This window comes from Durio zibethinus, chromosome 20 (assembly GCF_047325235.1).
Source record: "Durio zibethinus cultivar Kanyao isolate XHJ-2024 chromosome 20, ASM4732523v1, whole genome shotgun sequence".
Classification (NCBI taxonomy): Eukaryota; Viridiplantae; Streptophyta; class Magnoliopsida; order Malvales; family Malvaceae; genus Durio; species Durio zibethinus.
In genome coordinates, this window is record NC_143181.1 from 3932636 (window position 1) to 3959384 (window position 26749).

Below are 26749 nucleotides of genomic sequence, written 5' to 3' on the forward strand. Positions count from 1 at the left end.
TAATAAAATTTTTTAAAAGTTACTAATAATAATAATATATTTAAGGATATTAAAAATAAAAAAATTATTTAATATATGTACAAATACGTTTTTATTTTACCAATTAAAAATTGCGATATATGTGAACTAATTATTATTGTATATTTCTTCACAAATTCAAAATTACATATTATATAATTTTTAGTATTCAGCAGAAATATTTTTGTAATTAAAAAAATGATGAGGGCAATTAAGACTTTTAATCTTTCATTTTAGTGCGATGGACTCCACTGAAGCTCTATAACTTCGAAGTACAGTTCCCAACCTAATATCTTCCAATCTTATACTCGAAATCAAACAGAGTAATGCTTGCAGTGTCGAGGCTTCTAACTGACAAGTTTGCCACCGGAGACCCAGACACGCCACCGGTTAATGCGCACAAGTGGAGTTTTTGTTTTTTTTTTTCTTCTCGTCCGTTGCCCATTAGAATATAATCCAAGATAAAGGTAGCTTTTCTTTTCCCATTTATGTAGTTTATCCTCACCTCCTCTTCTTCCCAATTTGTTATAATATAATGATTATATACATATATAATACTAGTATATAATTTAGATATAGATATAAGCTATAGAAATTATTAATGCTCATGAATATCCTTCTCCTTTTGGCAGGTTTTTTTTGTTGTTGAATGTTTTAAGAAAATGAAAAGAAGAAGAAGAATGGTTCGTAGATTATCAACTAGGTTATTGAATGTTTGTGTAGCTTCATTATGCAAAGCCCATAAATTGGAGAAAGCTGAAACTGTTATTATTGATGGTATAAGATTGGGAGTGCTCCCTGATGTTGTAACTTACAATTGTCTTATTGATGCATACTGTCGTGTCATTGGAATTGATGCTGGTTACTCTATTCTTCATAGAATGGGAGAGGCTGGGATTACCCCAGATATTATTTCTTACAATTCTTTGATAGCTGGTGCCACTAGGAAATGCCAAATAGCTCGGTCTCTTGATCTGTTTGATGAAATGATTCAAAGGGGCATAGCCCCTGATGTTTGGAGTTACAATACTTTGATGCATGGCTTCTTCAAGTTAGGAAAACCAGATGTGGCCAATAGGGTTTTTCGGGATATTATACTTGGTGAACATTCACCTTCTCCGGCTACTTTTAACATTATGATGAATGGTCTTTGCAAGAATGGGTATACCAAGAATGCTTTTATGTTGTTTAGGGATTTACAACGACATGGATTTGTGCCAGAGTTAGTGACTTACAATATTCTTGTTAATGGATTATGCAAGATTGGTAGATTAGAGTCAGCAAGGAGGATTCTTAAAGAAATATGGGCATCGGGTAATGTTCCCAATGCCATAACTTACACTACCATATTGAAATGCTTTTTTAGGAAGAAGAAGTTTGAAGAAGGGCTTGAGCTATTGTTGGAGATGAAGTGTAAAGGGTATACTTTTGATGGTTTTGCTTATTGTACGGTTATTGGTGCTCTAATTAAGATAGGTAAAGTAAAAGAGGCAACTGAATACAGGGAGGACATGATGAGGACTGGTATTGAGCTTGATATAGTGTCTTATAACACCCTAATTAATATGTATTGTAAAGATGGTAAGTTGGAAGAAGCCTATAAGTTGTTGGATGAGATAGAAAAAAAGGGGTTGGAATGTGACAAGTATACGCACACAATAATGATTGATGGATTGTGCAAGGCAGGTAACATTGATGAGGCTGCACAACATTTGAGGTACATGAATATGATGGGCTTTGATTCAAACTTGGTTGCATTTAATTGTTTGGTTGATGGGTTGTGTAAAGTTGGTCAGATTGATGATGCAATGAAAGTCTATAAATCAATGGAGGTAAGAGATTCGTATACGTACTCCTCTTTGGTACACAATCTTTGCAGAGATGGAAGGTACCATTCTGCAGCCAAGCTACTGCTATCTTGTTTGCGAAGTGGCATGAAAATACTGAAGTCTGCCCAACGGGCTGTCCTGCTTGGTCTTCGTTATTCTGGATTTCCTAGAGAAGCAAAAAAGCTTAAGTCTAAGATCCGCATTGCTCGAATACTAAGTTGCTAATAATTCAGCCATTATTTTCAATTCCAGTGCTAGAAGTTGGAATTTTTTTTTAGTTCAGCTGATTTAACATTGAGGATCATTCTTCTTGGATCTAGGTCCTGGTCAGAATAATGTGATGTGTCTTTTTGTTGTAATGTCAATGGCTTTTTTTGGGTGATAAAATTGTACGCCAAGACAATTTAGTAACTCTGAATCAAGCTGCAACTGTTGTGCAATGCATGCGCTGCATACAAGTTTCCAACATAAAAAACTAGATTTTGTGATGCATGTTGCCTGGAAACTCTACTACTGTTCAAAAATTGTGTAGCATATTCATAGTAGATACATCTATGAAGCTTGTTATGAGATTGGCTGCCTGTCATGTGGTTGCTTCTGTTTTGGGTTTTTTTCTGGAGTTTTTGGCTTCCTTTGCCTTTCATCAAAGATCAATTCTCAGAAGAATTATCCTAATGGAATCATGTAAGGAATTGCTGCTTTCAAAAGTGAATTATTTTATTCTTGTTGTGATTGAATGAAGAAAATATTCTTTTTATTCTTATAAATTTGTTGAATGTGAACAATTTACATTGTTTTAGGAGTGTAGATAAACTTGGTATCTCCAGTTGCATCTCAAACATGCTAAGTTGTTTATTGATCAAAGCCTTTGATAAAATTTAATTTTAAATATTCAACTTGATTGCCTAGAAAAGGGGGTCTTTATTTATGTTATTTATGTTATTTATTATTTTTTTGGGGGGTGCTTGACGAAGTAATTGTAAGCTCTTTTCATACTTAACTTTTCAGTGGTATATTTTTTCTATTTAAAAGGCTTGTCTACTCTTAACCAACTACTAAGGGATTATTGCATCATGGCTTAGCTCAAGAAGTCAATATGAGTTTATAATAGGCTTTATTTTTTAATTTATTTTTACTTTAGAAAATTTAACATTTCCTCCAATGAAATCTGCTAAGCTTTTTTTTACCCCGGTGCAATATTTACTGTTGATTTTGCATTGTTATTGTTCTTCTGAAAATATTTAAACAGATCCTGTACTTTTTGTTTTTTTCACTAGGACTTTGGTTATGTGCAAACAACATCTACTGAAGTTTTGAAGTCCTATGTATTTAATGAGCCAATTGTGGTTAATGCTGCATGTTTGCAACCTCTTGGCCCTGCTGCCATCTTTATGGTATGATGAGGTTACCTGATTATCAACCATCATATAAATGGTTCTCTCTTATTTATTAACATGCACTTGTGAAGCAATTGATTTATTGAATTTGGATGCATGCAGCAAGGAACCAAAAGAATGCCTGGGACAGCCGTTACAAAGTCTGTTGTAGCAAATGAGCCTGGAGGTAGGAAGAGAGGAAAATTTTGAGGATATAATTGAGAAAATCAGTGTCACATTTAGCTCTAGTGTGAGTAGCTGCACTCTTTTTATTTGCATTCAACATCTTAAATTGTTCAAATGTCTAGTTATTAGACACTTTATAATCTAATACAAGACATAAAGCTAGTGGTTGAGTTGGTGTCAGACCAACTGGGTTTAATTAAATTTTTGTGGATTAGTTGAAATACTATCCTATTTTTTAAACTTCTTTTGCCCAGTTATTGTCATTCTCTCTCTTTTTGAGCAAACTAAAGTTAAATAACTACCATTCTGTTCTTTCTCTCCCCATTATCTTCAAAGTTTCTTTACTCTCTCTCTCTCTCTCTCTCTCCGGTAGTTTATTTCCAGTTAAATTTGTTTTAAACAAAAAGTTGCCGTCCACACAAACACACACACTGCCATGATGTAGTGCATAATTGTATGAATCACTGTTAACCAATTCATTGATGTTTTAAACAGGGATATATACTAACTCCAAGATTGATGGCACTATTCAAACAGGAAATCCAGAAATTCGATTAGCTCTTAATGAAGACCTGAGCATCGGAAGAGGAGGGGGTTTGGTCCATTGTACTGCTTTCTAACATCGATTATACTGTTTTTTTTTTTTTTTTTGAGAATTCTCTTTCCATGGAGGTGCTGCCTTCAAGTTTTTCATTGCAAATAGTTAACTATTGCTGATTATTATAACTGTTTTTGTGCTTGATGGAGTTATTATTTTAAGGTTGTTTCGAGAGAATTATTTCCTTTTCCTTGTCTGAGTGTATATGATATTAAGCCATGATTTTCAACTCTAACATGTCAACTATTATCTTTGATATGATTGTTCTTGGCAAAATATCGTTTAACCTAATCTGTGTCTCTACCTTTCATCCACTATTTCAATTCAATGATTTGCCATTCCACTGGGTCTGCTTTTTCTGGCAGATTATAGGATTTCATCTGGTGCTGGGGCAGTTATATTTGATGATTGTAAATTTTCATGAATCAGTGCATCTTGATAGTTTTGATATGGACAGGACTCTGGCCGGTGAGTGAACCTTAGATGATAGCAGCTAGAAAATTGTAATGACATTTAAGAGACTATTAAATGTCTTTCCATTGTTTAGGTGCGTGTTTCATTCTGCTATTATCTTTCAGGTAGCTCCGGATGGTGAATTTCCAGTCATGAACTACTGAAGGACACAGGAGTTCTAGCCTCCTTTCCATATTAACTGTTTAATTGAAGAAGCAGGACACCTTGAGGCGAGCTTGTCTTTCTTGACTTTCCATACATCATGATGATTTCATTAAATCATTTTCTTTATAGTTCCAAAGCATGTAGTATTTCCTACAAATAATGATATAAAAAAAACTTATTTCAAATATAAATAATTCATTTAGTTCTAGAATAAATTTGAAATTCTAGGGCATTGTTCCTGCTTCAGTTATTTATGCTTTCCTACTGAAATTTTAGGCTGAAGTGATTCTTAAAGTAAGTGCAGAGTTCCCTGCTAACATAACTGCAAACACAATTGTTGTACAAATGCCACAATTGTTGTATTTCCTTTTCCAATTGTCAATATTGTATGTGGTGGGGTAAATGGATATATTTCTGTAGTTTTCATCTTTTATGATACTTAGTAATTTTCGGAGCTAGTTTTGCGTTTTAACCTTAAGCTGAGCAAAGAACAGATTTTAAAGAAGCAAACAAGAAACTTGAAAGAAGGTAAAAATTTTTGCATATGGTTTGAGATGTTTTTCACCATCAAATAATTCAGTTATGTGGAATCTTTTTCCCTTTCAATATAGTCATCATTTTTTAATGCTTGACAGATGGTGGATCTGAACATACACTTTGTGCAAAGCTGACATTTTCACAGGCATCACATGGTATGTCTTATCCATAATTTATTTTTTTCAAAATAAATTTCTTTTTTCTAAATTTTGTCTTCTCAATGTGATAACTTCATTTGAGAATGTGTTAGATTCATTTTTAATTGATGAAATATTTATGGTTTAATTCAGCAAACATCATAAAGGAAGCTGGAACAGTTAGCATGACTTTCACAATACCGATGTATAATGCTTCAAGGCTTCAGGTAAAGATAGCATCTTAGTGCTAGTTGCCTAGAGGAATTAGGCTTCTGTATTGTGGCTGATAAAAAGCAAAAGTTCTAGCAGGTCTATGATAAAACTGGGATGAAAGAGGTTTAAAATGAAGCAGGTTATAAATAAGGAATTCATAAATCTTATTGCTTTTTTTATATTATGCTATTTAAATATTGACCATTTCCATGGAGCAATTAGTCTTGGTCAGTTGCCTGTATTCATGACGGAGAATGCCTATATGACTTGTCTTGGGACCCTGTTTAGGATAATTCCTTATGTCCAACCTCTCTCCCTCTCCGGAACAAAAGTGCAAGCACGATCATTAATCTCTACACTTAGATCAGGGATCACAACTCTTCTGAATAACCATATCACCTATCAGGTCTTTATTATTGCCATCTTGAATGCTTCCAATAAAGATGATTTTAAGTTGAACAATATAAGGATTGTTGTTTAGTAGTAAAAGCCAGCTCTCGAGCAGCTTGATAGTACAGAGGACAAGGGTTCAAGTCTCAGCAATGTTTCCAAACCCTAATTCTGTGTTTTAAGTTCTTCAAAGATACCTAATATTAAGATTGCTCTTGTGATGCAGGTGAAATACTTGCAGATAGCTAAGAAATCTAGTTCCTATAATCCATATCGAAGGGTGAGCTATGTCACTCAGGCCAATTCATATGTTGCTCGAATATGATAGTGTGGAATCTCCATTTCTTTTAATATGCTTCATATTTGTTGGCTCCCGGATGTCTGTTTAACCAACATTGGACAATCCTAGCTCTGATAAAATGACAAGTGACAAGTGACAACCCTATTTTGAAAAATACTGCTAAAGTTGCATCGCATGATGATTCTTCTGTTGGAAACGAAAATTAACTTTCCATGATTTGGGAAAGACATGCTTGCCTTATTAAATGCTTTGTCTGCTTTTCCTAGTCATGAAATGCATCCTTGTCTACAGCTGAACTTCCTCGACTACCAAATTTCCAGCTTGGCTTATGCTTATGCCAGGTTTGTCCGGTCCAAGGGTGGAATCTCTTGTCAAACCCTGAAATATCAAGGCGTTTCCAAGGCTGAAGCAGTAAAGTTTGACCTTCTGACTGGACCCCGCCCCTGGCGTTGCAGCAATACCATAGTCCGAATAGTTGGGCGTTTAATCCACAACTGTTGGTTCTAATTGTGGGCTTTCCATTTTCTTTTCACACTTTTTTTCCTACCTCAAGGAACTTTGCGTCCAATTATCTGATACTTTTTTCCATAAAAAATCCTTAATTTCTCATCTTTAGGCATTTTTACTACTATTATTCAGTTATAGTAGTAATACTATATATTAATAGAGAGCTTCCTTACATAGAAATTTTTTTTTTGTTCAAAACTTTTACAAAATATGCTACTGCGGTCAAAACTTAAATTTCGCACTGATAAAATAAGGTTCGTTTTATGAAGGTTCATAGAGAACTTAAGGCTTTAATTTAATTGATTTATATTATTATCTTTAAAAGATGATATTTAATAATTTTAAAATTTAATATTTATAATTTTTTTATTAAGATTTGTTTAAGTATGAATTTTAATTTGTAATTTTTTTAATCATTATTATTAAATAAGGCTGATAAATGCCGAAATAATAATAATCGTAATATTCGAGATGACGAGTAATCAAAAGAAATTTTCTAGATTGGCTGAGAATTTTTCAAAAAAAAAAAAAAAAAAAGGTCACCACACCATGAAATGGCTAAGATGCCAAAAATGGTGCATTGTGTTTGGTCAATGTTATAACTTTTACCTAATTGGCTAATCAAAAGATGTTTTTCAACAGACCTCATCTAGACAGCTCTTATATATTCATCCTCCGTGTCTTTATTCTTTGATCGGTTAATATTTTACTTGGGGGTTCATCAAATGCCAAAGGAAAATCAGCGGAATCTCCCACCATTTTGGCCGTCTTTCAAGTCAAATGATAAAATAATGGAAAAAATGGGGAAAATATATCAAATTTTCACATAATATTGCAATTGTCAACACGATAATACCACAAATTTCTTAGTTATGATAATTAAGGTTCAAAATTTGATATCAAATTATCTTCTCCATACTCTTTTGCTAAAATATTCATTCAAAAGAAATATGAATTTTTTATATAAAAAAAAGTAAATTATTGATTTTAAAATTTAAAATTATTAAAATTCTTTTTTTAAAATTAATCTAATCAAATTAACTTGCTAAGGCATAACTTTTTTTTTTTTTTTTAATTTTTAACTTTATATAGACCAATCAGCAGAAGCTAACGTCAAAGTCAAGCTTCACCTTTTGACTGTTGCTTTGGTCTTAAAATGTGTTGTTCGATGCCAACATTTCCTTATTAATAATGTAAATGCTTTGTTTTCTGCTGTTGTTGCATACATGTCTTATTCGATTCTAGTTACTCAAATTAGCAGTTTCAGCTTTTTAATATATCCTTTCATTCCTTTGTCATGCTAAAGTTATCCCATGCTTTGGGCCAAAGCTTTTCTGTAGATTTCATTCGACAATCCTTGCTTTCAAATGGTCTTTGTCTCCTGTAATTTCATGTTGTAAAACACTTTCACTGACTGCCTTTATTGCTTTTGCATAAATTTTCCACACACAAACCTATTGGTCCCTACAAAGGCGAAGTCAAGTCTTAAAAAAAGAGGGATCAGATAGTAAATTCAATTAGAAAAAAAAGGTCAAATAATAAATTTTATGAAAAAAAAATACTATACATATAAGGATGTTCAAATTATTTTGGAAGGACCGTGGCTCATTCCAACCCCTTAGCTACGCCCCTGATTCCCTATGCCTTTCTTAACGACCTTTTTGAAGTAGCACAACATGATAACAATGGATTTAAGTGCCTTGAGTTTTAAGATAAAGTTTCTGATAATTTTTTTTTTTCATTTGGTTGAAAATATATATAAAAAAAATTATAATACTATAATTTAAATTTTAAATTTATTAAATATTATCTTTTAAAAATAATATTATAAATTATAATAATGAGCTACGAGGAATTAACGAGGATGATTGAATTTGACCATGCAATGTAACGATGCCAGGTGGCCTAATTTCTGAAGTATTCCTTACGTTATCATGTGGGTGCTACATAACTGCACTTCCTTATCCATAAAAGGGTAGGTTTCAACTAAGAATCTTTGGCAATCAGCTTCAACTTGTTATGCAATCCTTATCTTGGAGCCCCAGCTGCTTCTATCCACCTACATTCATATTAAGCATTTTTGTTTCATTTTTTATTATTTTTTTTAAAGGAAACAACGTCTTTTTTCATTTCTGGGTATGTGCCAGTTCTCATAAATAGTTTTTTTTTTTTCCTGGAAATCAATTTCATTATCATCAATGATATAGTATTTTCTATTTTTTAAAAAGTATATTCGGTTGACAATTTTAAAGGTTTCAGATTCAAATTCTAAGTTTAGTTGGCTGAATTTACAAGAAGGAAAACCATTTTCTGGTCAAAATAAATATTTATATTAATAATATATTAAATATGTATATTTTTTATATTAAAGATTGTAGAGACTCGAACTTCAAATTTGTGGAAAATCTATTTAAATGTAAATAACAGAGATAATAATTTAGAAGGTGATCATAGTAGAAAAGTAAATTACAAAAATAATAAATAATAGTATTAAATAAAATACAAGTCTCCCACAAAAATAAAGATGAACTAAAAAGGAAAAGAAAGGAAGAAGAAGAAAATTTTGGTGGAAAAAAAAAGCAAGGCATCCCCATGACCCAAAAGAAGAACATCAAGGAGTCATTGTCAATCCACTCGGTCGGGAGGGCCCAAAGGGCCTCGCTTCCTATCTCTCTGTCTCAATTTTCAGGTCTCTCCTTGCAAATAAATATAATAATTTAAAATGCAAGACGTGAAAATAAGATAAAAATAATTTATAATTTTAATAGAATTATAAAAATATATTTTAATTTTTAAATAAATATAATAATTTAAAATACAAGACGTGAAAATAATATAAAAATAATTTATAATTTTAATAGAATTATAAAAATATATTTTAATTTTATATCAAGATAAGTTATAATATATAATTTTATTTAAAATATAATATAAATACAAATTATCAAATTTACTTTTAAACAAAAAACAAAGGCTATGCATTGCTGAGGTAACTAATGTCCCGTACTTTCCAATTTTGTCAATTTTCGTCTTTCTCTCTCGTGTGTGAATGTGATGTATGGACCCTACTTTACCTCCAACCAGCGGCGCCATTAGTCTTTACTTGGTTTCAAAGCTCACCCACCTCCCCTGCTTCCCTCTATTTTCCTTGCCTTTACCCCTCTCTCTCCCATTCTTTCTTCCCCCCACAAACCCATCTCCCTTTCCATTCCATCTTGTTCGTTCTCTTGTTCTTTTCTTGCCTATTAATCTTTTTTTTTTCATTTCCACCTTTTTTTATTACAAAATCCCACATCCAAAATCTCAACTATCATATATATAGACAAAGAAATTTATTTAAAAAATTATTAGGAGCCATTTAAAAGGAAAATCCCACCCCCCACAGCATGAAAGGTGAACATGTAGAGCCCAAATATGATAACCCCAACAGCATGTTTTCAAAACTTGACCACCCTCATCAGAACCTTCATCAAAATAATCCTTTCTCTCATCAGTTCCAACTCTCTCGTGAATCCCAAAACCCTGACTCCGATGACACCACCACACCTACCCCCAAAGACCCTACCACCAACCACAACGCTACCCTTCCTAGTGGTGGAAGCGGCGGCGGTGCGAGCGCTGGCGATGGAGCTACCATTGAAGTTTTTCGTAGACCCAGAGGTCGTCCTCCAGGCTCCAGAAACAAGCCCAAACCACCCGTCATCATCACTCGGGAACCTGACCCTGCCATGAGTCCTTACATTCTCGAAATCCCTGGAGGAAACGACATCGTTGAAGCTATCTCCCATTTCTCTCGTTGCAAAAACATTGGAATCTGCGTACTTAGAGGATCTGGAACTGTTTCCAACGTAACTCTCCGTCAACCTTCAACTACTCCGGGAGCTACCATAACTTTCCATGGCAGATTCGACATCTTATCCCTCTCAGCCACGTTCCTACCTCAAACGACGCTGTGTCACATGCCTAATACGTTCTCTATCTCTTTAGCGGGTCCTCAAGGGCAGATCGTTGGAGGTTTCGTAGCTGGCTCGTTACTGGCTGCTGGCACGGTGTTTATAATAGCTGCTACGTTTAACAATCCTTCGTATCATCGGTTACCAGGAGAAGAAGAAGCGAGGAATACGGTGTCGTCTGGTGGTGGTGGTGAGGGACAGTCGCCGCCTTTTTCTGGTGGCGGTGGAGATAGTGGTCACGCTGCTGGTTCAGATTCTTGTGGGGTCTCCATGTATAGTTGTCATTTGGGTGGAGCAGATGTGATTTGGGCTCCAACTGCTAGACCACCGCCACCTCCACCGCCTTATTGATGAGTTTAAGTTCTAGCTTTTCTTTTTCTTTTAAAACTTTCTTCTTTGGGAAGCACTGTGAATTAATGGAGTTTAGATTATCGTTTTTTTTCCTTTTTGGCTTTTGTAGTGTTTTGTTTCATCATAATATGATCATCAATTACCTTCGTTTAAATTTTAATTTTGAATTGTTAGTTGATTAATTTTTTTGTTCTCTCCATGAGAAAATGTTTTAAAAACTTTTCAAGCTTTGGAAAAGCTGAAAAAGCATTCATTGGCTTTGATTGAGAGCTGAGACGACCCTGGAAAATCATCCGTAATAAGGGTGTGGGTTGTGAAAATTGTCATTCGTCATCAAACTTTCTACTGTTTAAATTGGTTCTTGTATATTTCTCTGTTTTTATAATTTTATTACATGTTAGATAGTTGTCAGATTCTTTTCTGTTTCAATATGGGAGAGCTGAGCTGAGCTGAGCTTTGAAGTTTGGAACTGATCATACGTATCTCTGCACTCTTCTGCAAGCGGCAGCTGCACTACTGGCTGAAGATAATGCTGCTGATTCGATTGATCCATTTTATTTTCCATACCTTCTCCGTTTAAGCGTATGCCTGAAGAAAACATGGCTAGGGTTATGCTAGCTACCTATTCTTTTCAGGGCAGCTCACAAAGAGAACGAAAAGAAAGAAAAAAAAAAGGGTTTGCGTTTGCTTTTATCCAATGCGTTCTTGAAAGCTCTTACCCCACTTTAATAGTATCTTTTCTTTTCTTCTTTTTAATTCTTTTCCCATTCTTTTCTTCCTTCTTTATCTGATCATATATGTACTTTGAATTGTCTCTTTCTGATTTGTATCTTTTTCTTTGATGGGAAAAAATAAGACAGTGATGAAAGCATAGCAAAGATAGCGGTTGGGGTTGGGATTGTGAGTGGGGGAGGGAGGGAGTCATTGCCTCCATCTCTCCATAAAATCTTTGATTCTTGAGCTGCTGCAGTTGCCTGTTGGGTACTGGCTACCGCTTTCTCACCCGAACGAGTTAAATGACACTGGTGCTTGGCTCTGAATGGTCATATTTCATGGAGACAAGACATTTATTGCCTGATCTTATCATTTTTTTTTTCTGTTTCTTCAAAGATTGGATATTTTCTTGCTTTGTAGTTATCGTGGGCCTATTTGCGTGAAGAAGTAAGAAAAAAATTTGTAAATATAATATATTTATAATTTTATTTTTTTATCATCACTTCTATTCATGTTTTTAGTAAAAAAAAATAAAAAAATTTTTTTATTTAAAAAAAATACTTGAGCAATATAATTGCATTTTAGGCATTTTTTACCATAAATTTTTTCTTTATTTAAAAGAAACAATGAATGAATGAAAATAACGTATTACATCATATACTACTAACTTATAAAATGATTCATTTTCTACGGCACAATTGACAGTTCCCTAAGAATATTTCCCTCACTTTTATGTCTCTAATGGTTATTTTATGGGTTTTTTTTTTTTTGAGAAAAAAGAAAAAAAATTAAAGTCGTTGCCAAGCGACTCCATGCTCGAACAGAAGAATTCTATGAAAACATGGACAGTTAAAAAACATTAATTATGAATCGAGTTGCTTTAATTTCTAACCCCCCAAAAAAAAATATGGGGAGGTTCGGTTTCATTTTCATTCTTTTATATAGAATTTAGATCATGTTCCAACATCTTATAAAAAAAAAAAAACAGATTTTATTGAAGTACTGCTATATATATATTTTAAAAAATTTACTATTATATATGATGAAGGCAGTATTTTTCTTAAGGCCAAAAGCTTGATTTCGTCTTTATAATACCATTAATTAGTAAATCTTGTTATTAATAGAATATAATATTATCATAATAATATTTTTATTTTATAATTTTACGAATTCGATGTGTTTTTATTAATATATTATTTATTTTAATAAATATAATAAAAAATTTTTAAAAATAATTAAATATCCTTAATCAATTCCTCTAAAACTAAGGTTCTATTTTAATTTCATCATATCTATGATGCGGTATGATTAAATTTATTGTACTTTTAATTAAATCTAAATATTAATTTCAGTAAAATTTATTTAGTATAAATTTTTTATTAAATTTTTTTAATCGAAATTATAATAATTTTTTTTAATCATAATTATAATAATTTTTATTATTATTTTTAATTTTATCATAATTAATCTTATCATCCATTTAAATGAAACTTAAATAAAAAAGATGTGATAATATTTTTGTTTTTGTTTTTTATGATAATTAACTCCACCTGTATCTCTCCCTCCCATTTCTAAAACAAGTACTTTACTTAAAAAAAAAAAAACAAATAAAAGCATTAAAAAAAGGATAAATATTCAACATTTAAGTTCATAAAACAACTTGTTATAGCTTTCTATCCCACCCAAAAAAAATTGATATTTTAAAGATAAAAAGGAGATGTTTTGGTTAATATTAGTAATTATCAATTTAATCATCCTTCTATTGATATTTCTGGCTGTCTAGTACATACCAATTTTGCAGGGGGACATAAATTGTTGACAAAATTATAAATGAGGGAGGTTGATAGAAATAATTACCTAAATATATATAGGTTTCTCTCTTTTTCAACTAACTAAATAGTTTGATCATCTTTATTTACTATTACATCAACCCTTGTACAACAATTTTCTTTCTTGTTATATGTATTTTAAGAATATTTTTTATTACTATTTACTATTGAGAAACTTTGATTCTTTCTCTTTTTTTTTTTTTTTTTTTGGTAGTAATGGAAAATGGGGTTTTGAATTTGAGATTTAATTTCTACTTGGGATTAAATGGCTATAAATTATCTTTTTTGTTTTTTTAATAAAAAAAAAAAGAAAAAGAAATGAGACTTGGTCAAATCTCAACTTCGTAAGTTTTTAGTTGGGGCGTTTTGTACTAAATAATAATAAAAAAAAAAAACAAGGGTTAGTTGAATTAACTTACCTTATCTTTCTTTCACTGACATGCAGGTCCATCAACATAATTAATAATGAACTTCAATTAATGCTATCTTAACATACTTAGATTAAGCCTTTTACAATAAATAGGGTTTAGATTTCACTGTATTTTTATACTTCAGTTGAGTTCATTATATTATTAATTTAATTTAAATATCAATTTTATTGAAATTCATTTAATATCAATTTTTTTATAATTTTTTTTCAATAATAATTATAATAATTTTTTATCATACTTATAATAATTTTTATTACTATTTTTAATTTTATCGAAGTCAATCTTATCATTTATTTAAATAAATCATAAGTTTTTTTGGGTGAAATTTATAAATTTTTATTAAAAATTAAAAATAAAATTAATATTGATAAATTAAAATGTCTCATTGTATACATCAAACGTGTAAAATTAAAAAAAATTTAATAAATTTTGATATAATTTTTTATAAATATTTTTAGTAAAAATATTAATAAAATTTTGATCATTTAATAAGTATTTATTAAATTTGAATTATAAATAATATTTTTAATAATATTTTTATATTTTATTAATTTTTATGTTAAACTCTATCAATATATAGATTTGATTTCCTTATTAAAAATTTTATTAATATATTTTTTAAAATTTACAAATTTTACTTAAAAAATTTTATATAAATTTTGTCCTTTTGACAACTCCAACAAGTTTGCCTCTTGTGCACTACCCCTTAATCAAATTGAGTAAAGGAAGCTTCTATTTGCATCAAATTTTTTGTTTATTTTAAATAAAATATTTTAAAATAAATTTATTTAATTATCTTTCTTCAATCATTTTTATTTTTAAGGTTTCAAATTTACAAATTCATAATTTTTAAAAAATTTCAGATTCGCATATTCAGAAATTTTTAAAGATCTACAAATTTGTATATTCAAAAGTTTTTAAAGTTTCTATTCCAAATCATTTAAATCAAGAAAAAATCTAAAGATTTACATGTATAATTTTTGTCTATTAATTTATAAATGAGCCTATAATTATTTGAAACAAATTATCTTTTTTTTCTTTACAATGCCGTGAATATTACTCAGGATACGAGATTTTTTTTAATTGATTTTTTCTAAACTCTATATGTAAGTTACCGAATATAAAAATAAAATAAATTATAAAATTTACAGAATATATATATATCCGAAAATTTTATAATTGAAATAAAAAACGACAATTAAGTAATTTTACCTAAAAATAAATTTGAAAAGAAATAAATGTAAAAATAAGAATAAGAGTGCATTTAGAAGCACCCCAAGCAAATAATCAAACATCAAATAGTTTTGTAAAACCTAACAATTTATGTATTCGTATCATGTAAAATACTAATAATTCATATATTAATATCATATTTTATATGAAAATTATATGTTATAATTTGTGTTGATACGAAAATATAAATTATATATTTTTTTATTTTGTTAAATTTATTTATAATTTTTATTAAAATTTTAAATTGTATAATTTTTATATTTTTTATTTATATTATTTTTATATCATATCATTGTATTTTGTTTGAGAGTATTATGTCAACATTTGTCCAAATGAAAAATTTCAATCTTAAGCCCTAATTCTCGGGAAATTTCTTTACCAAGTGGATGGCAGATGCCCTAAATCAGACCAGAAACTAAAATTGCTTTTCTTTCCAAGTTGGCTGGTCAGGAAAAATAAAAACCAGCGGCCAATCTTAATTCCAGGATCTGGGAATGAAAATCCTTCATAAGCTGGCGCCTCTCTCTTTGACAATTCTTTACTTTGATTCCATGCTTTCCCCTTCAAGCTCCTGGTTATGATTATTATCATTAAAAAAATAAAACCATTTGGGGCCAATTTGACTCTAAATGACTGTCCGAGCTACACCATTCTGAAGCTTGAACTTTTCTTCCTTTTATTTCGTGAAAATAATAAAGCTAGCATTATTATATTATTGGCGTATGCCGAAAGGGGTTTGGCCTGTTTATTATTTTATACATATTTAAATTATTCATCAGTTTGACTATTTTCAGTGTTCCATATATAAGCTGACCTGTAAAAGAGTTGTAGATTTTCCAAGTTCTGAACAAATCCACTACTTTATCTTCATAAAAACAAATAGGATATGGAACAGCATGACTGCCTGATTGCTGCATTGTAATTTAGTACTAGTTTGTGAATAATTTAACCAAAAAGGTTGTTAATTAATCAGCATAGATATTTGTAAGACAAGGAGAAGTCCAATTTTTCAGCTTAGCCAATTGACTTTTGTTTGAAGAAAAGTACTACCTGCCAATTCAATATTGTTTACAAGACTGACTAAATTTAGATGACATTCAATCTAAAATAATTTGATAATAGTTTAAGGGAATCTTATGATATTTATATATTCAAGACTACCTCCAATTTGATATATATCCAATTATCTGCAATTTAACAATGTGGATTCTTTTTGTCACTGCTTTTATAGTTTTAGATATTGGATCAATGATCAATACAATGTGAACCTAGAAATTACAAAGTCTATCTATCTGGCTAGTTTTACTAAATTTATTGGAAGATTGAATCCTAAAGGAGAAAAATACTACTAACATGCAATACATGCTAATGTGAATCTTGTAATTTGTCTAGTGATGCAGATGAATGAGGAGGAATTCTGGAACATAATAATCACCGAATCAAATAAAGGCTATCATGAATTGAGAAAGAGGCTTAAATCAGCTTTGCTAATATGCTTAAGTTTGTTTAACGGCAAGAACAAGACAGGCACTACCATTGTCTCTCAGCCGAAAAGAAGACTTATTTTTGTCACAGATGGATTATCACAAAGATCTTTCGACAACCACCCATGATTCGTTGTCTCTTGCTGCTTTGCCCCGACATCTCCGAGACATACGGGATTCAAAAGAAGGGGCGGAGATGAACCTTTCCAGGCTCAAGGTTTTTAAGGGGGGGAAAAGCAATGTAAAATTTTTATTAGAAAAAGTTGTTTTTATTCACATTTAATGTTATTACAAAATGATAGTTTATAATTATTAAAAAAATTTTGCAACAAAAAACATCATTATTATTATTTTCTTTGTTAAAAATATATACAATAAATTTTATCATATGAAAGTTATTTCAATTTTTTTTTTTTTTTTTGCAAACTTTTTCTTGCGGGTTAATAACCGATTAAAATGCATGTGAACCTTGCTATGAATGCATGGTTAGAACACTTTAATGCGAACAAAAGAAGGCACGGAAGACGCAATGAAGAGGTTGTGCAATTGCCCATTTCGATGTGATCTGTCTCTTTGAACAAGTTGGGGATGGGGGAGGGGGGTCCCATTTTAGCTCCAAGTTGCTACAAAGTTTCATTGATGACAAGACTTGTTGAATAGATAGAAGTAAATGATACTTGATAAAATGCATGCATGCTTGGCAATGACTCCTCAATGGCAGACTTTTGCTGGCTTTCAATGTGGGCCAGATAAAGCTATAACCCCACTTGCATCACTTTGTTTTGTTATTTCTTGATCAATATTATAGGACATTCGACCTGCAGGCACACAGAAAAACCCATTACATATCACATCGATGACAATAAGCATAGAGCATTTTGGGACGTCTTTGGACAGAAACAAGTTTTGAAAGTCAGGACACCATTTAATTTAAGTATTTTGATTTGCTTATTTAACATTTAACATATGTAAAATATAAAAATAATTATTATGATTTATATTAATACTTTAAATATAAAATATATTTTTTATTAAAATTTTAAATTATATTTTTTTGTATACAATTTTAATATTATATCATAATATTATATTTAAAATTATTATATTATCAAGCTTGATTCCTTGATTGTTCTTAAAGTTCATTAATCCACGATTCCAAATCAATAAATAAGTATTTCTTGGAAGAAGATGATAGCTAATCTAATTAAATCTGCTTTCAAAGGCCAAATCTTCCATTCTTTTTTGTGCTTCCTGCGTAACTTTGAATTTAGCAATATTGGCCACGTTTCACTAACAGTTTCACCTAACGACAAAATTTTTCTTCAAATTAGTTGTCAAATGAACCCGAAATTTTTGACTTTCGATTACCGTCAAACTCATTACGGCCTTATATTGATTGAATATTATGAATTAGTGGATAAAGTTCATGAAAGTCAACCTAGCTTTTTTCCAAAGTGAATTTGTAACGGCTCCTGATCTCACCAATACACTATGACGACCCAAGATCCAGATGTACGAAATGGGGATGGACAAATGTTCCACCAATCTCTTAGCTTTGACTGAAACGTGAAACCCCATTACTCAGCTTGAAGAATCCAAGTTGTAAAATTTCTGTCTCATTTTTAACTTCTTTTTTTTTTTTTTTTGCGTAATGGACGGTAACAAAATGTAGTACAATTGTTTTTTGTCCCAAACTACGAGAGAAGTTTTCATTTTCTTGAAATGAATGTTGTTTTTGTAGATAAAGGCCAAGGGAAGTGCCTAGCGTTTGCATTAACCAAGAGAATGGAGAGATATAAACAAAATGGTGATGGCTGCTTTCTTTAAACAAACCCAGCTAATTACACGAGTACATTACATGCAAACCCCTCCCAAATCTTTATTTACCTCCACTTAATACCTCCTAATAGAATTTTTTATTCGGTTCTTTCCCTCCTCGATTTTCTAAGAGATACATCATTTAAAGCATTAACCCCTCCTAATCTCTCCGAGTCAGTTTCCCTAGACCTACTACTACCTATCTTTCTACACTGTTTACTCGTGTCATTGTGGAAAAAAGGATCATTTCCCTTACCTTCCTCATCCATCTGTCTGCTACTTCCACTGGGTCGTCTGTCCAAAAGAACAACATTCTCTTTAGCTGAGCTGCAAATTTCAGGAGAACCTGAAGCGTATCGGTCTAAATCAGCAAGGGGTGAATGCCTTGAGTAAAGTGGAGTAGAAGAGGAAGATGAAGAAGCATCGGAATCAGAACTCCTACAGGGGCTGTTCAAACCACGTATTGAATCACCAAATATAGAATCCAATAAGTCATCTGCGCAGGTAGAATCTCGTGTGCTATCAGTAGAGCAGGAACCTTCATCAGAGTTGCTGCTAAAAAGAGAAGAACTATCACTTGAGTCCTCCTCTAAAATCCTTTGCAGCCGATTGTATTTTGAATAAAAAGATTCAATGCTCCCTCGAATATCTGGATAAATTGAGCTAGGGTAGACTTCATCAAGACTAGAATTTGTTGAAGAACTTGAATTCAGCTGATTCTTTGAATTGACCCTCGATGGAATGGACTCACTTCTGCTCACCAATCTTGGGGCCCTGGGTGAGCACCTGCAGGGTAATTAGTTTGTTAAACAACAACCCCAGCCATGACAGCATATAAATTTTAGAAGCAAAGAGCAACTGAGATTCTTTACCCTGCATAAAGAAGCATGTATGCTCCTTTTGTTAGAACTCTTTCAAGTTCTGTGGATGTTACCTGCCAAATTATCACCAACCCAAAAGACTTAAGAGATCATTTAGCATAATTAAAGTGTAACAGTAATGTATAACATGAAGACAGAACAAGAGGAGGGAAAATGAGTGGATATTTCCAAACTCAATTTTTTGCGCTTTAGGACAGCATTTTAGACCCTGCCATTGGTACATCTCACAAAAAAAAAACATAGGCTAATGCCTCCAAATTAAACATCTGAAAAAGTTGCTAACTAAGAGGAGTATGTTCTATTTTTTCACTACCTTTAAAACTGAAGACATAAATTACCACAATTAATAAAAGTCCAATTCGGTCCTAAATCAAAAGGAAAAAAACAAAGCCTCCCTGGAAAATTTCCAAAAAAGTGGGAGTATTTTCTTATATCTCCTATTAACCAGGAAATTTAAGTGATCCTAAAGTGAAGCGTTTAAAAGTATTGCCAATTATTACAAATATGGCAGCAACAGGTAAACCATCACATATGGCAAAAACTTCTGACATTAAGTAAAGGAAGCATGCAGTAAACAAATGAAATAGCTTAAAGTATGCAGATAATAGGCGTAGAGAACATACCACACTGTCATCAATCTTGAACCACTTGTTTTGAACATTTTTAACATAGCACACATAGTGTCCTGAAAAAGCAGCATTCATAATATCCAAGTGGACCACCACCCCATAAAGCCTGTATATGGGTGATTTATCACTTATCCCACTCATATATGGTGCTAAGTTCAAGATCTCAGGGAATTGAATCGCTTTGTTAAGCTTTCCGAATTTACCAGACTGCAACATAATACACAATTAAGCTGTAAGAATCAGCAACTAACAAAGAGCAAAACATCATTCTTTATTGAAAAGTGTACCTGAAATCGCTTCAAAGCAATAGTTAGGACATTTGGAGCCTCTAATATTGTCAACTTCTTTTTGGCCTTCTCGTAAGATTTGCATCTGAACGAACCAAGGACTGACAAAGTGAGCAACCTCTAAAAATCGATGCAACCATACAGACTGTATATCATCACGCACACTACCACCACCAAAATCAACAAGCACAAGAACTAAACAATAAAAGGAAATGTTTAATAAAATCAATCATCAGAGTAATTCTATGCTATTCACTACTTGAGTACTTATCAATCTTTGATGAAACACAGCTTTTTGGACAAACAGTTATAATTTCATCGCAGAAGTGCTGTAAAATTTGTTTATTTTTTGGTATACACATCTAACAGAAGCATAAAATTTAGATTTCAAATTTCAACTATCAACGAAAATTTGGTCAAAAAAAGGGGGGGGGGGGGGGAGGAGAAACTGTCAATGAATATAATATCCACTCTTGCATGATCACATGACACAACAGACAAAATAATGTAATATGATGTACATAAACAATTTTTTATAGCTTCCAAATTTGATGAAAATTTGTTTCTCCAGAAACATCAAAATACGGCCAAGAGCTTTTTCAAAGTATGCTATTTATAGAGACAAAGACCATATTTCGAACAAGTTAAAACTGAAGCCAAAGAAAAAGAAAATAATGGCTTTGATTTGAGCGTCCATCCTCCCATCACGTTAAGATTAAAGGAGAGAATTTCTCCTTGTTATTTCTCCAAAAGTCAAATTGTCAAAATCTAAAGAAACTGAAAGACTATGACTAATAAATAAAAAGCTATGAAATTTTGGACATAGGGTTATGATTATCTCCATAAAAGTTCATCTTCAGTTCTCATTGCATGATAATAATGTCGATAAAATATCTAAAAAGATTTTTGAAAATTGTAACTGAACCAACCTGCTACACTGGTACTTATTTTCTCCATCTAAAATCTCAGTCGCTGTAAACCGCCGAAGAGCCTCTTCCAGAGTTCCAATGTCTCCCTCAATTTCAACTGTAAGGTCCATCATTCTTTCGTGACGTTCAGACTTACCATGACACTTCATGCACTTTATCTGCAGACAATAGTAGCAAGTTTATATGCATCATTTGCATTTTAACACAAAACTCCTGATGCTGATAAGACATCTGGTGCATGAGAGAGAGAGAGAGAGGGAAAGATGCAGCTAGAATGTAGCTTGGTCTTAAGCTATTACCTTTGACCGAAGGTAGCCCCCGAATGTTAAGCCTATTAAAGTCGTTTCTTCTTCTAAACAACCTGATGAAACCACCCCATATTCTTTAAGACAAACAGATTGCATGGCATCGATAGCATACCTGCCAATTGTAATTCATCAATAAACTGCAACATTATTGAAAGGATTACTCATTTCTCGTGAAGAAAACATTGATAAAGGTTCAAGCATTAAACATCAGTAAATCTACCTTACCTTAAAAATTCATGTGCATCTTCCTCTTTCCCATTAGCAAGTTGACTACCAATATTTTGTAATTGGGACAGTATTCCTATAGGGGACAGTGGAGATTTCCCATCCTTAGCCTTCAAAATTAGATTTTCAAACTCACAGGTGAAACACCATTCTTTCTTTGCACCTGATAAAGCAATTTATAGTGAGAGTCATCCAACATGCTACCTCAAAACTTAAAAATGTAAATAGTTCAATTTTGGAAACATTACAGGGACATACATGCTTTCGAATGGAGTCCCTGAAGAAAGTAAGCAGTTAGAGGAGGAGTGAATGTCAAGCATTGGAGGACAGCATTGGCATAACAGCTGTGCAAAGTAAATAGCACATTAACAACAGAAAGAAACCTTACAGGGAATAAAATAGTCAAATATAGACCTAACCAAGGTTCCACAGAACTTAAAAGATGAAAATTTAAACCTTAGAGGAATATGATAAACAAGCAGATATCAACATCACAAATGGCTTAAACTGAAAGAACATGAGCAATTAAAAGAGTGTAACTAGCACTCTTTCTGGCTCTTTCTCCATAATATATTGACATCTGAGTAACCGAATCAAAGTATAATGTTCAATATCCAACTGTTCTCTATAGGTTTGTGCAACACAAGGGATAATAGTGAGGGCCAATGAGAATCATATTGTCAATTGAGTGTAAATAAATGATGATTCTTCACCAAGAAATCGAACAAACAAAGCTAAAGGAATGATGCCATGATAAAAAGCTGAAGGAATGACGCCATGATAAGCGAAGGGCTAAGAGAATTTGAGGAGTTGCAGTCACCATTTTCAGTGCAAAAGATTCATATAAAGCATGTCAACTGACAACAATCAGTAAAAAGGAAAAAAACACATTCTACTTTCTGTCTTAATCAACAAAGTAGCTTCTACATATGATCTGTGTTATTGAAAATACAAAAGGAAAAAGTAAATGAACAAAATAAATAAGGAAAACTTCACCTACACCCCTTATGATTTCACCGTTTCCAACATAACCACCACAAGGTATTTGAGTATTTTTATCAAATTTTGGAAGAAATTTTGAGCGGGGATATAATAGATTATGGGTATTTTGAATATCTATGGGTTTATAAATTTGCAGAATAAGGATTATGGGATTGGGTAGTTCTGGGTTCATAAATTTTTTTTTGGCTAAAGGTTCATAAATTTGTTTAATTCTAATGTTTTGATAGGTATTGAAGGCACAAATTTGAAAATTTGAGCTCAGATATAGGGTGTTAAAGTCATTTCATTACTTTTTTAGCACCATAACCCCTTGTGGGAATGCATAAGAACCTCAGGGTGCTATATGGAAAAAAAAAAAATGGTTTTGTGCGAAACGCTAAACCACAAGGGGTGTAAGTGGGGTTTACCCAATAATATAATATAAAAAATTATGCTCTACATAGTTTTTCCATAATTATTAGTCATAATAAAAAACCCAATCTTCTATCACCTGTTCAAACAGTTTACAAGGCCAAATGGTTGCAGTTCCACCTTGTTCCAATTATAAAGTTTGACAAACGATTCATAAGGAAAAAGTCCCTGCAAAGACAAAAGAAAATTTAACTAAAAGCCAATTAGTTAGAGGCTAAAAATACGGCTAAAAAAAATTGCAACTTTAAGCAAACCTTATCATTATATTTTCCAGAGACCTCATTACTCACTCCAAATGGATAGTATTTCGGCAATTTAGATCCTCTGAATTGATCAACAACTTTCCACATAGAGGTTTTCAATCCATGCCTCCCATTAGAAGAACAACTTGAAACCTGAGGTAATGTAGCCGCATTTGCATTAACACCATCAATTTTTCCAGATTTTACACTAGGAACAACATGTTCTTTGGCACTGGATTCAGAAGACTTTAACGGATGAGAAGCAGTGCTAGGTCCATTAATGACAGCACCAGAGCCTGATTTTTCAAAACATGATGACAAACTACTGACTAATGGAACATCTGTATTGATAGCTTCCCTGGGTTTTGGGACATGAGAAATTTTGCTAGATCCACACTCCATATGGTTAGTCCATTCAATATTTGAAGATTGGGAGTTGCTGACCTTCGGAGCATCTAGACCAACGTTTTCTAACAAAGTTACTCTATCAGAAAGCTTGGTATGCCGCAAAGCACCCTGAGGAGAATCATCCAATTTGGAAGCTTTCACCTTGGAGCCTTGTGGATGTGAGGAAGAAGCATTTCCAGACAAATTAAATGAAAAATGTAAGGAAGATTCAGAATCAAGTGAGGTACTAAAAGACTCATTGTCAGCATCAGTTGTAGATGGAACTGATTCCAGAGTTCTGCCCCAGAAACCAGAAGATAGTGTACAACCCTCAGCAATTAAGCCCTCACATGTACCACTAATGCCTAAACCTGAAGAACTAGTTACTCTGCATTGGCTCTCTCCACTTTGATCAGGCTTTGTCTGATTTAATTTACAAAATTTATCTACCAAACCAACCAACCTAGCAAATTTTGGGGATAATGGATTGGTTTGATCCACGTTGTTGACACCAGAAGCAGTCCAAAACATGTCGAGATTAGCATCAGCAGATGACGATATCTCCAATTTATCAGGCTCATTTGAACTTATGCTCTCGCATACAGAAACATCGTCAGATGATTCACTACCAGCTGCAGAAGAAGAAAATCCAGAAAATGAAGCACTGGGAGATTCTAAAGCAGAGTTTGTTCCTTCCCCATCAGCATGGAACTCAACCTTTATATCATCATCATTCCCATGTAAAACCACAGAAGAGCTAGTGAAACTAGAGAATGCAGGTTCTGTGGTGGAATTAGAGAATGCAGGTTCTGTGGAGGATGTTCCAGTTGGCTTAGCATGCTGCTTTTCTTCGATCTCATATCCGTCTCCATGTTGGTCTTGTTCCATCACTATTTGACCCGAATCACTTCCCTGATCATGATTCTGGTATGCGGTAATGGCAGAAGGATGGCATTCTTCCTTGTGACCTTGTCGCCAGTGAATAATTTGACACTTAGCAGAACTAAAACATCCAAATTTTGATGTAAATAAAATACCATTGAAAGACAATTCTATAAAAACTGTCATCAGAAAAAAAAAAGCTCAATAAAGCCATAATTTACTATGTCCCATAAAATCACATCCTTAAAATTATAATAAAATGACAGGGAAAAGCTAAACTATTTTCTCCATTCATTAGGGTGGTATTCTTTTTTCTTTTCCCTCAAACGAACCACATTTTAACTATTTGCAAATGTTATTATCGAGCATACACCACCTCAACTCCTAAACTGCATGGGAAAAACTGCAGGTTTTTAAGACAAGCTCCAAACTCCCCATCCATGATAGATTGTGGATGTTGAATCTATTATTAATTTTTACGAACCAAGTCTTCTAAATTGCTTCATTTCTCACTTCATAAGCACACACCTTGTACCGCTAAATTATATGCCTACATACATTTATACAGATTATGGAATGTTTAAATTAGACCCACAGTTGCCCTGAGCTAATTGAAGCACTTCTCTAACCAAATATTCTTCAATTGCATACCATTAAAGATATTATTGTCAAATAAAGAATCAGATTCATCTCAAATATAGTTCAAACTAAATGCCCTAAACAAAAGTTCTCAATAATTAATAAATTAAAACAATAATTCGAAATTAACAAATTTACGAACCAATATCGAACGGCTTTACAGCGGGCGCACCGCGTAGTAGTAGGACAATAGCAAACAGCGCACTGGTGATAGTTCCGCGAAATGGAAATGGTACCGTATCCACCAGAGGCTTCAAGCTCGGCCCTAGCGGTCTCCTCCGATGCCAAAATCAAAAGTCTCTTGATCTCCGCTTGCCTGGCTACAGAGAGCCGCCATTTCCGCCTAATGAAAAAGCCGATCAAAGGAAGAACAAGGGAGACCACAAGGACCAGGCTCGAAAACCCTAGATCCCCGGCAAGAAGCATTTATCCTGCACCCAATAGGCATCCAACGGAATCGGCAAACACTACTAGCGTCCTAATCCCACCACTACACTAGATTCCAACGACGTCGTCGTGTGGGTCGCTCTGGCAAGGGAAACAAACTCCGGCCGTCAAGCATGCAATCGTAGCCATTAATTTGGACTAAAACAAGGTCGTTGAACTGCCCCGTGATCTCGTAAATTAAATAATCGAGAATTTTATAAAAAATAAATATAAACAAATCTGAAAGGAACTGACAGTAAGAGAAGAATGTTGATATTGCTTGAGTTAGCAAAAAAGTGAAAGTTTAAGCTTCTTCTTCAGCTCGCGGATTTTCCGACAACATAAAAATTTTCTATTTTCTAGATCAAGGTTTTAGAAAGCTAGAGAGAGAAATAGGCGGAAAATAATATTTTTAAGCAGTGTGTACATGGAAATGTCATTACAGAAACAAAAACTTTGATTTTCGTTCGTTTATTAAATTTAATTAATTTTATTAAAAATATTTTAAAATTAACAATAAATCACAAAAATAATAAAATTTTTTATATTTCATTTGGTTATATTCAGAGAGTAAATGAACAGATGAACAGGAATATTATTGATTTTTCTTCGGTTGTTAAATATACTCTTTTTGTTTTAATTTATTTGCTTTGTATTAATTTTTATGAAATTTAAAAAAAGAAAATTGATTTTAACGTATTTGATATTAAAATTAAAATTAAAAATAATAAAAATAATTTTAAAATATAAAAAATTTTAGATATTTAAAAAATAAGACATAATTTTGTTTATATTTTTAAAAAAATAAACAAAAAGGACAAAGAAAATAATAAATTATCATAAATAATACGTTAATATTTATTAATTAATAACGTTTCATTACTAAAAAATAAATTAGCAAGTAAATCTTGAATATTATTTATTTATTTATTATTACTATTTACTTTTCGATACGTAATAAAGAAAGGGCAATTTGAT

The 26749-nt window shown here is 32.3% G+C and overlaps 2 protein-coding genes and 1 pseudogene across 12 annotated transcripts; 2 read left to right on the forward strand and 1 right to left on the reverse strand.

Moving 5' to 3' along the window:
• The first annotated feature begins 285 nt into the window (after positions 1-285).
• Positions 286-6442, forward strand: LOC111315533 (uncharacterized). Of its 8 annotated transcripts, none has more exons than XM_089749379.1 (9): positions 286-485; positions 651-2531; positions 3125-3241; positions 3347-3473; positions 3905-4015; positions 4373-4475; positions 4586-5153; positions 5261-5317; positions 6129-6442. In XM_089749379.1, exon 2 carries the CDS (start codon positions 681-683, stop codon positions 2070-2072), a length of 1392 nt encoding a protein of 463 aa, XP_089605505.1. In that variant the 5' UTR covers positions 286-485; positions 651-680; the 3' UTR covers positions 2073-2531; positions 3125-3241; positions 3347-3473; positions 3905-4015; positions 4373-4475; positions 4586-5153; positions 5261-5317; positions 6129-6442. The 8 variants fall into 8 exon arrangements, with proteins under 8 accessions (XP_089605505.1, XP_022773088.2, XP_089605499.1 ...); XM_089749373.1 differs by having other exon boundaries at positions 287-485; positions 4586-4690; XM_089749375.1 differs by having other exon boundaries at positions 287-485; positions 3947-4015.
• A 3399-nt stretch (positions 6443-9841) lies between these two features.
• LOC111314922 (AT-hook motif nuclear-localized protein 17 pseudogene) lies at positions 9842-11174 on the forward strand (annotated as a pseudogene). Its single transcript, XR_016330833.1, has one exon. The product of XR_016330833.1 is annotated as an AT-hook motif nuclear-localized protein 17 pseudogene (transcript).
• A 7327-nt stretch (positions 11175-18501) lies between these two features.
• Positions 18502-26255, reverse strand: LOC111315534 (ubiquitin carboxyl-terminal hydrolase 16-like). 3 transcript variants are annotated; one of them, XM_022917354.2, is made up of 11 exons: positions 25488-26239; positions 23450-24827; positions 23275-23363; positions 22041-22126; positions 21783-21945; positions 21549-21669; positions 21250-21407; positions 20321-20405; positions 20028-20240; positions 19396-19457; positions 18502-19309 (listed from the first exon to the last, which is right to left on the reverse strand). In XM_022917354.2, the coding sequence occupies exons 1-11, from the start codon at positions 25769-25771 to the stop codon at positions 18622-18624; spliced, it is 3327 nt and encodes a 1108-aa protein (XP_022773089.2). In that variant the 5' UTR covers positions 25772-26239; the 3' UTR covers positions 18502-18621. The 3 variants fall into 3 exon arrangements, with proteins under 3 accessions (XP_022773089.2, XP_089605418.1, XP_089605419.1); XM_089749292.1 differs by having other exon boundaries at positions 23474-24827; positions 25488-26235; XM_089749293.1 differs by lacking the exon at positions 19396-19457 and having other exon boundaries at positions 19152-19309; positions 25488-26255.
• Positions 26256-26749: the final 494 nt, after the last annotated feature.

What these genes read in the sequence shown, in the direction of transcription:
- LOC111315534 (XM_022917354.2), bottom strand. Translation starts at nt 25,771, where the DNA reads ATGCTTCTTGCCGGGGATCTAGGGTTTTCGAGCCTGGTCCTTGTGGTC. An exon ending in AATAAGTACCAGTGTAGCAG is followed by an intron (nt 20,406 to 21,249) that starts GTTGGTTCAGTT and finishes TGGTTCGTTCAG; the next exon opens with ATGCAAATCTTACGAGAAGG. An exon ending in TACATGCTTCTTTATGCAGG is followed by an intron (nt 19,310 to 19,395) that starts GTAAAGAATCTC and finishes ATTACCCTGCAG; the next exon opens with GTGCTCACCCAGGGCCCCAA.
- LOC111315533 (XM_089749379.1), top strand. Translation starts at nt 681, where the DNA reads ATGAAAAGAAGAAGAAGAATGGTTCGTAGATTATCAACTAGGTTATTG.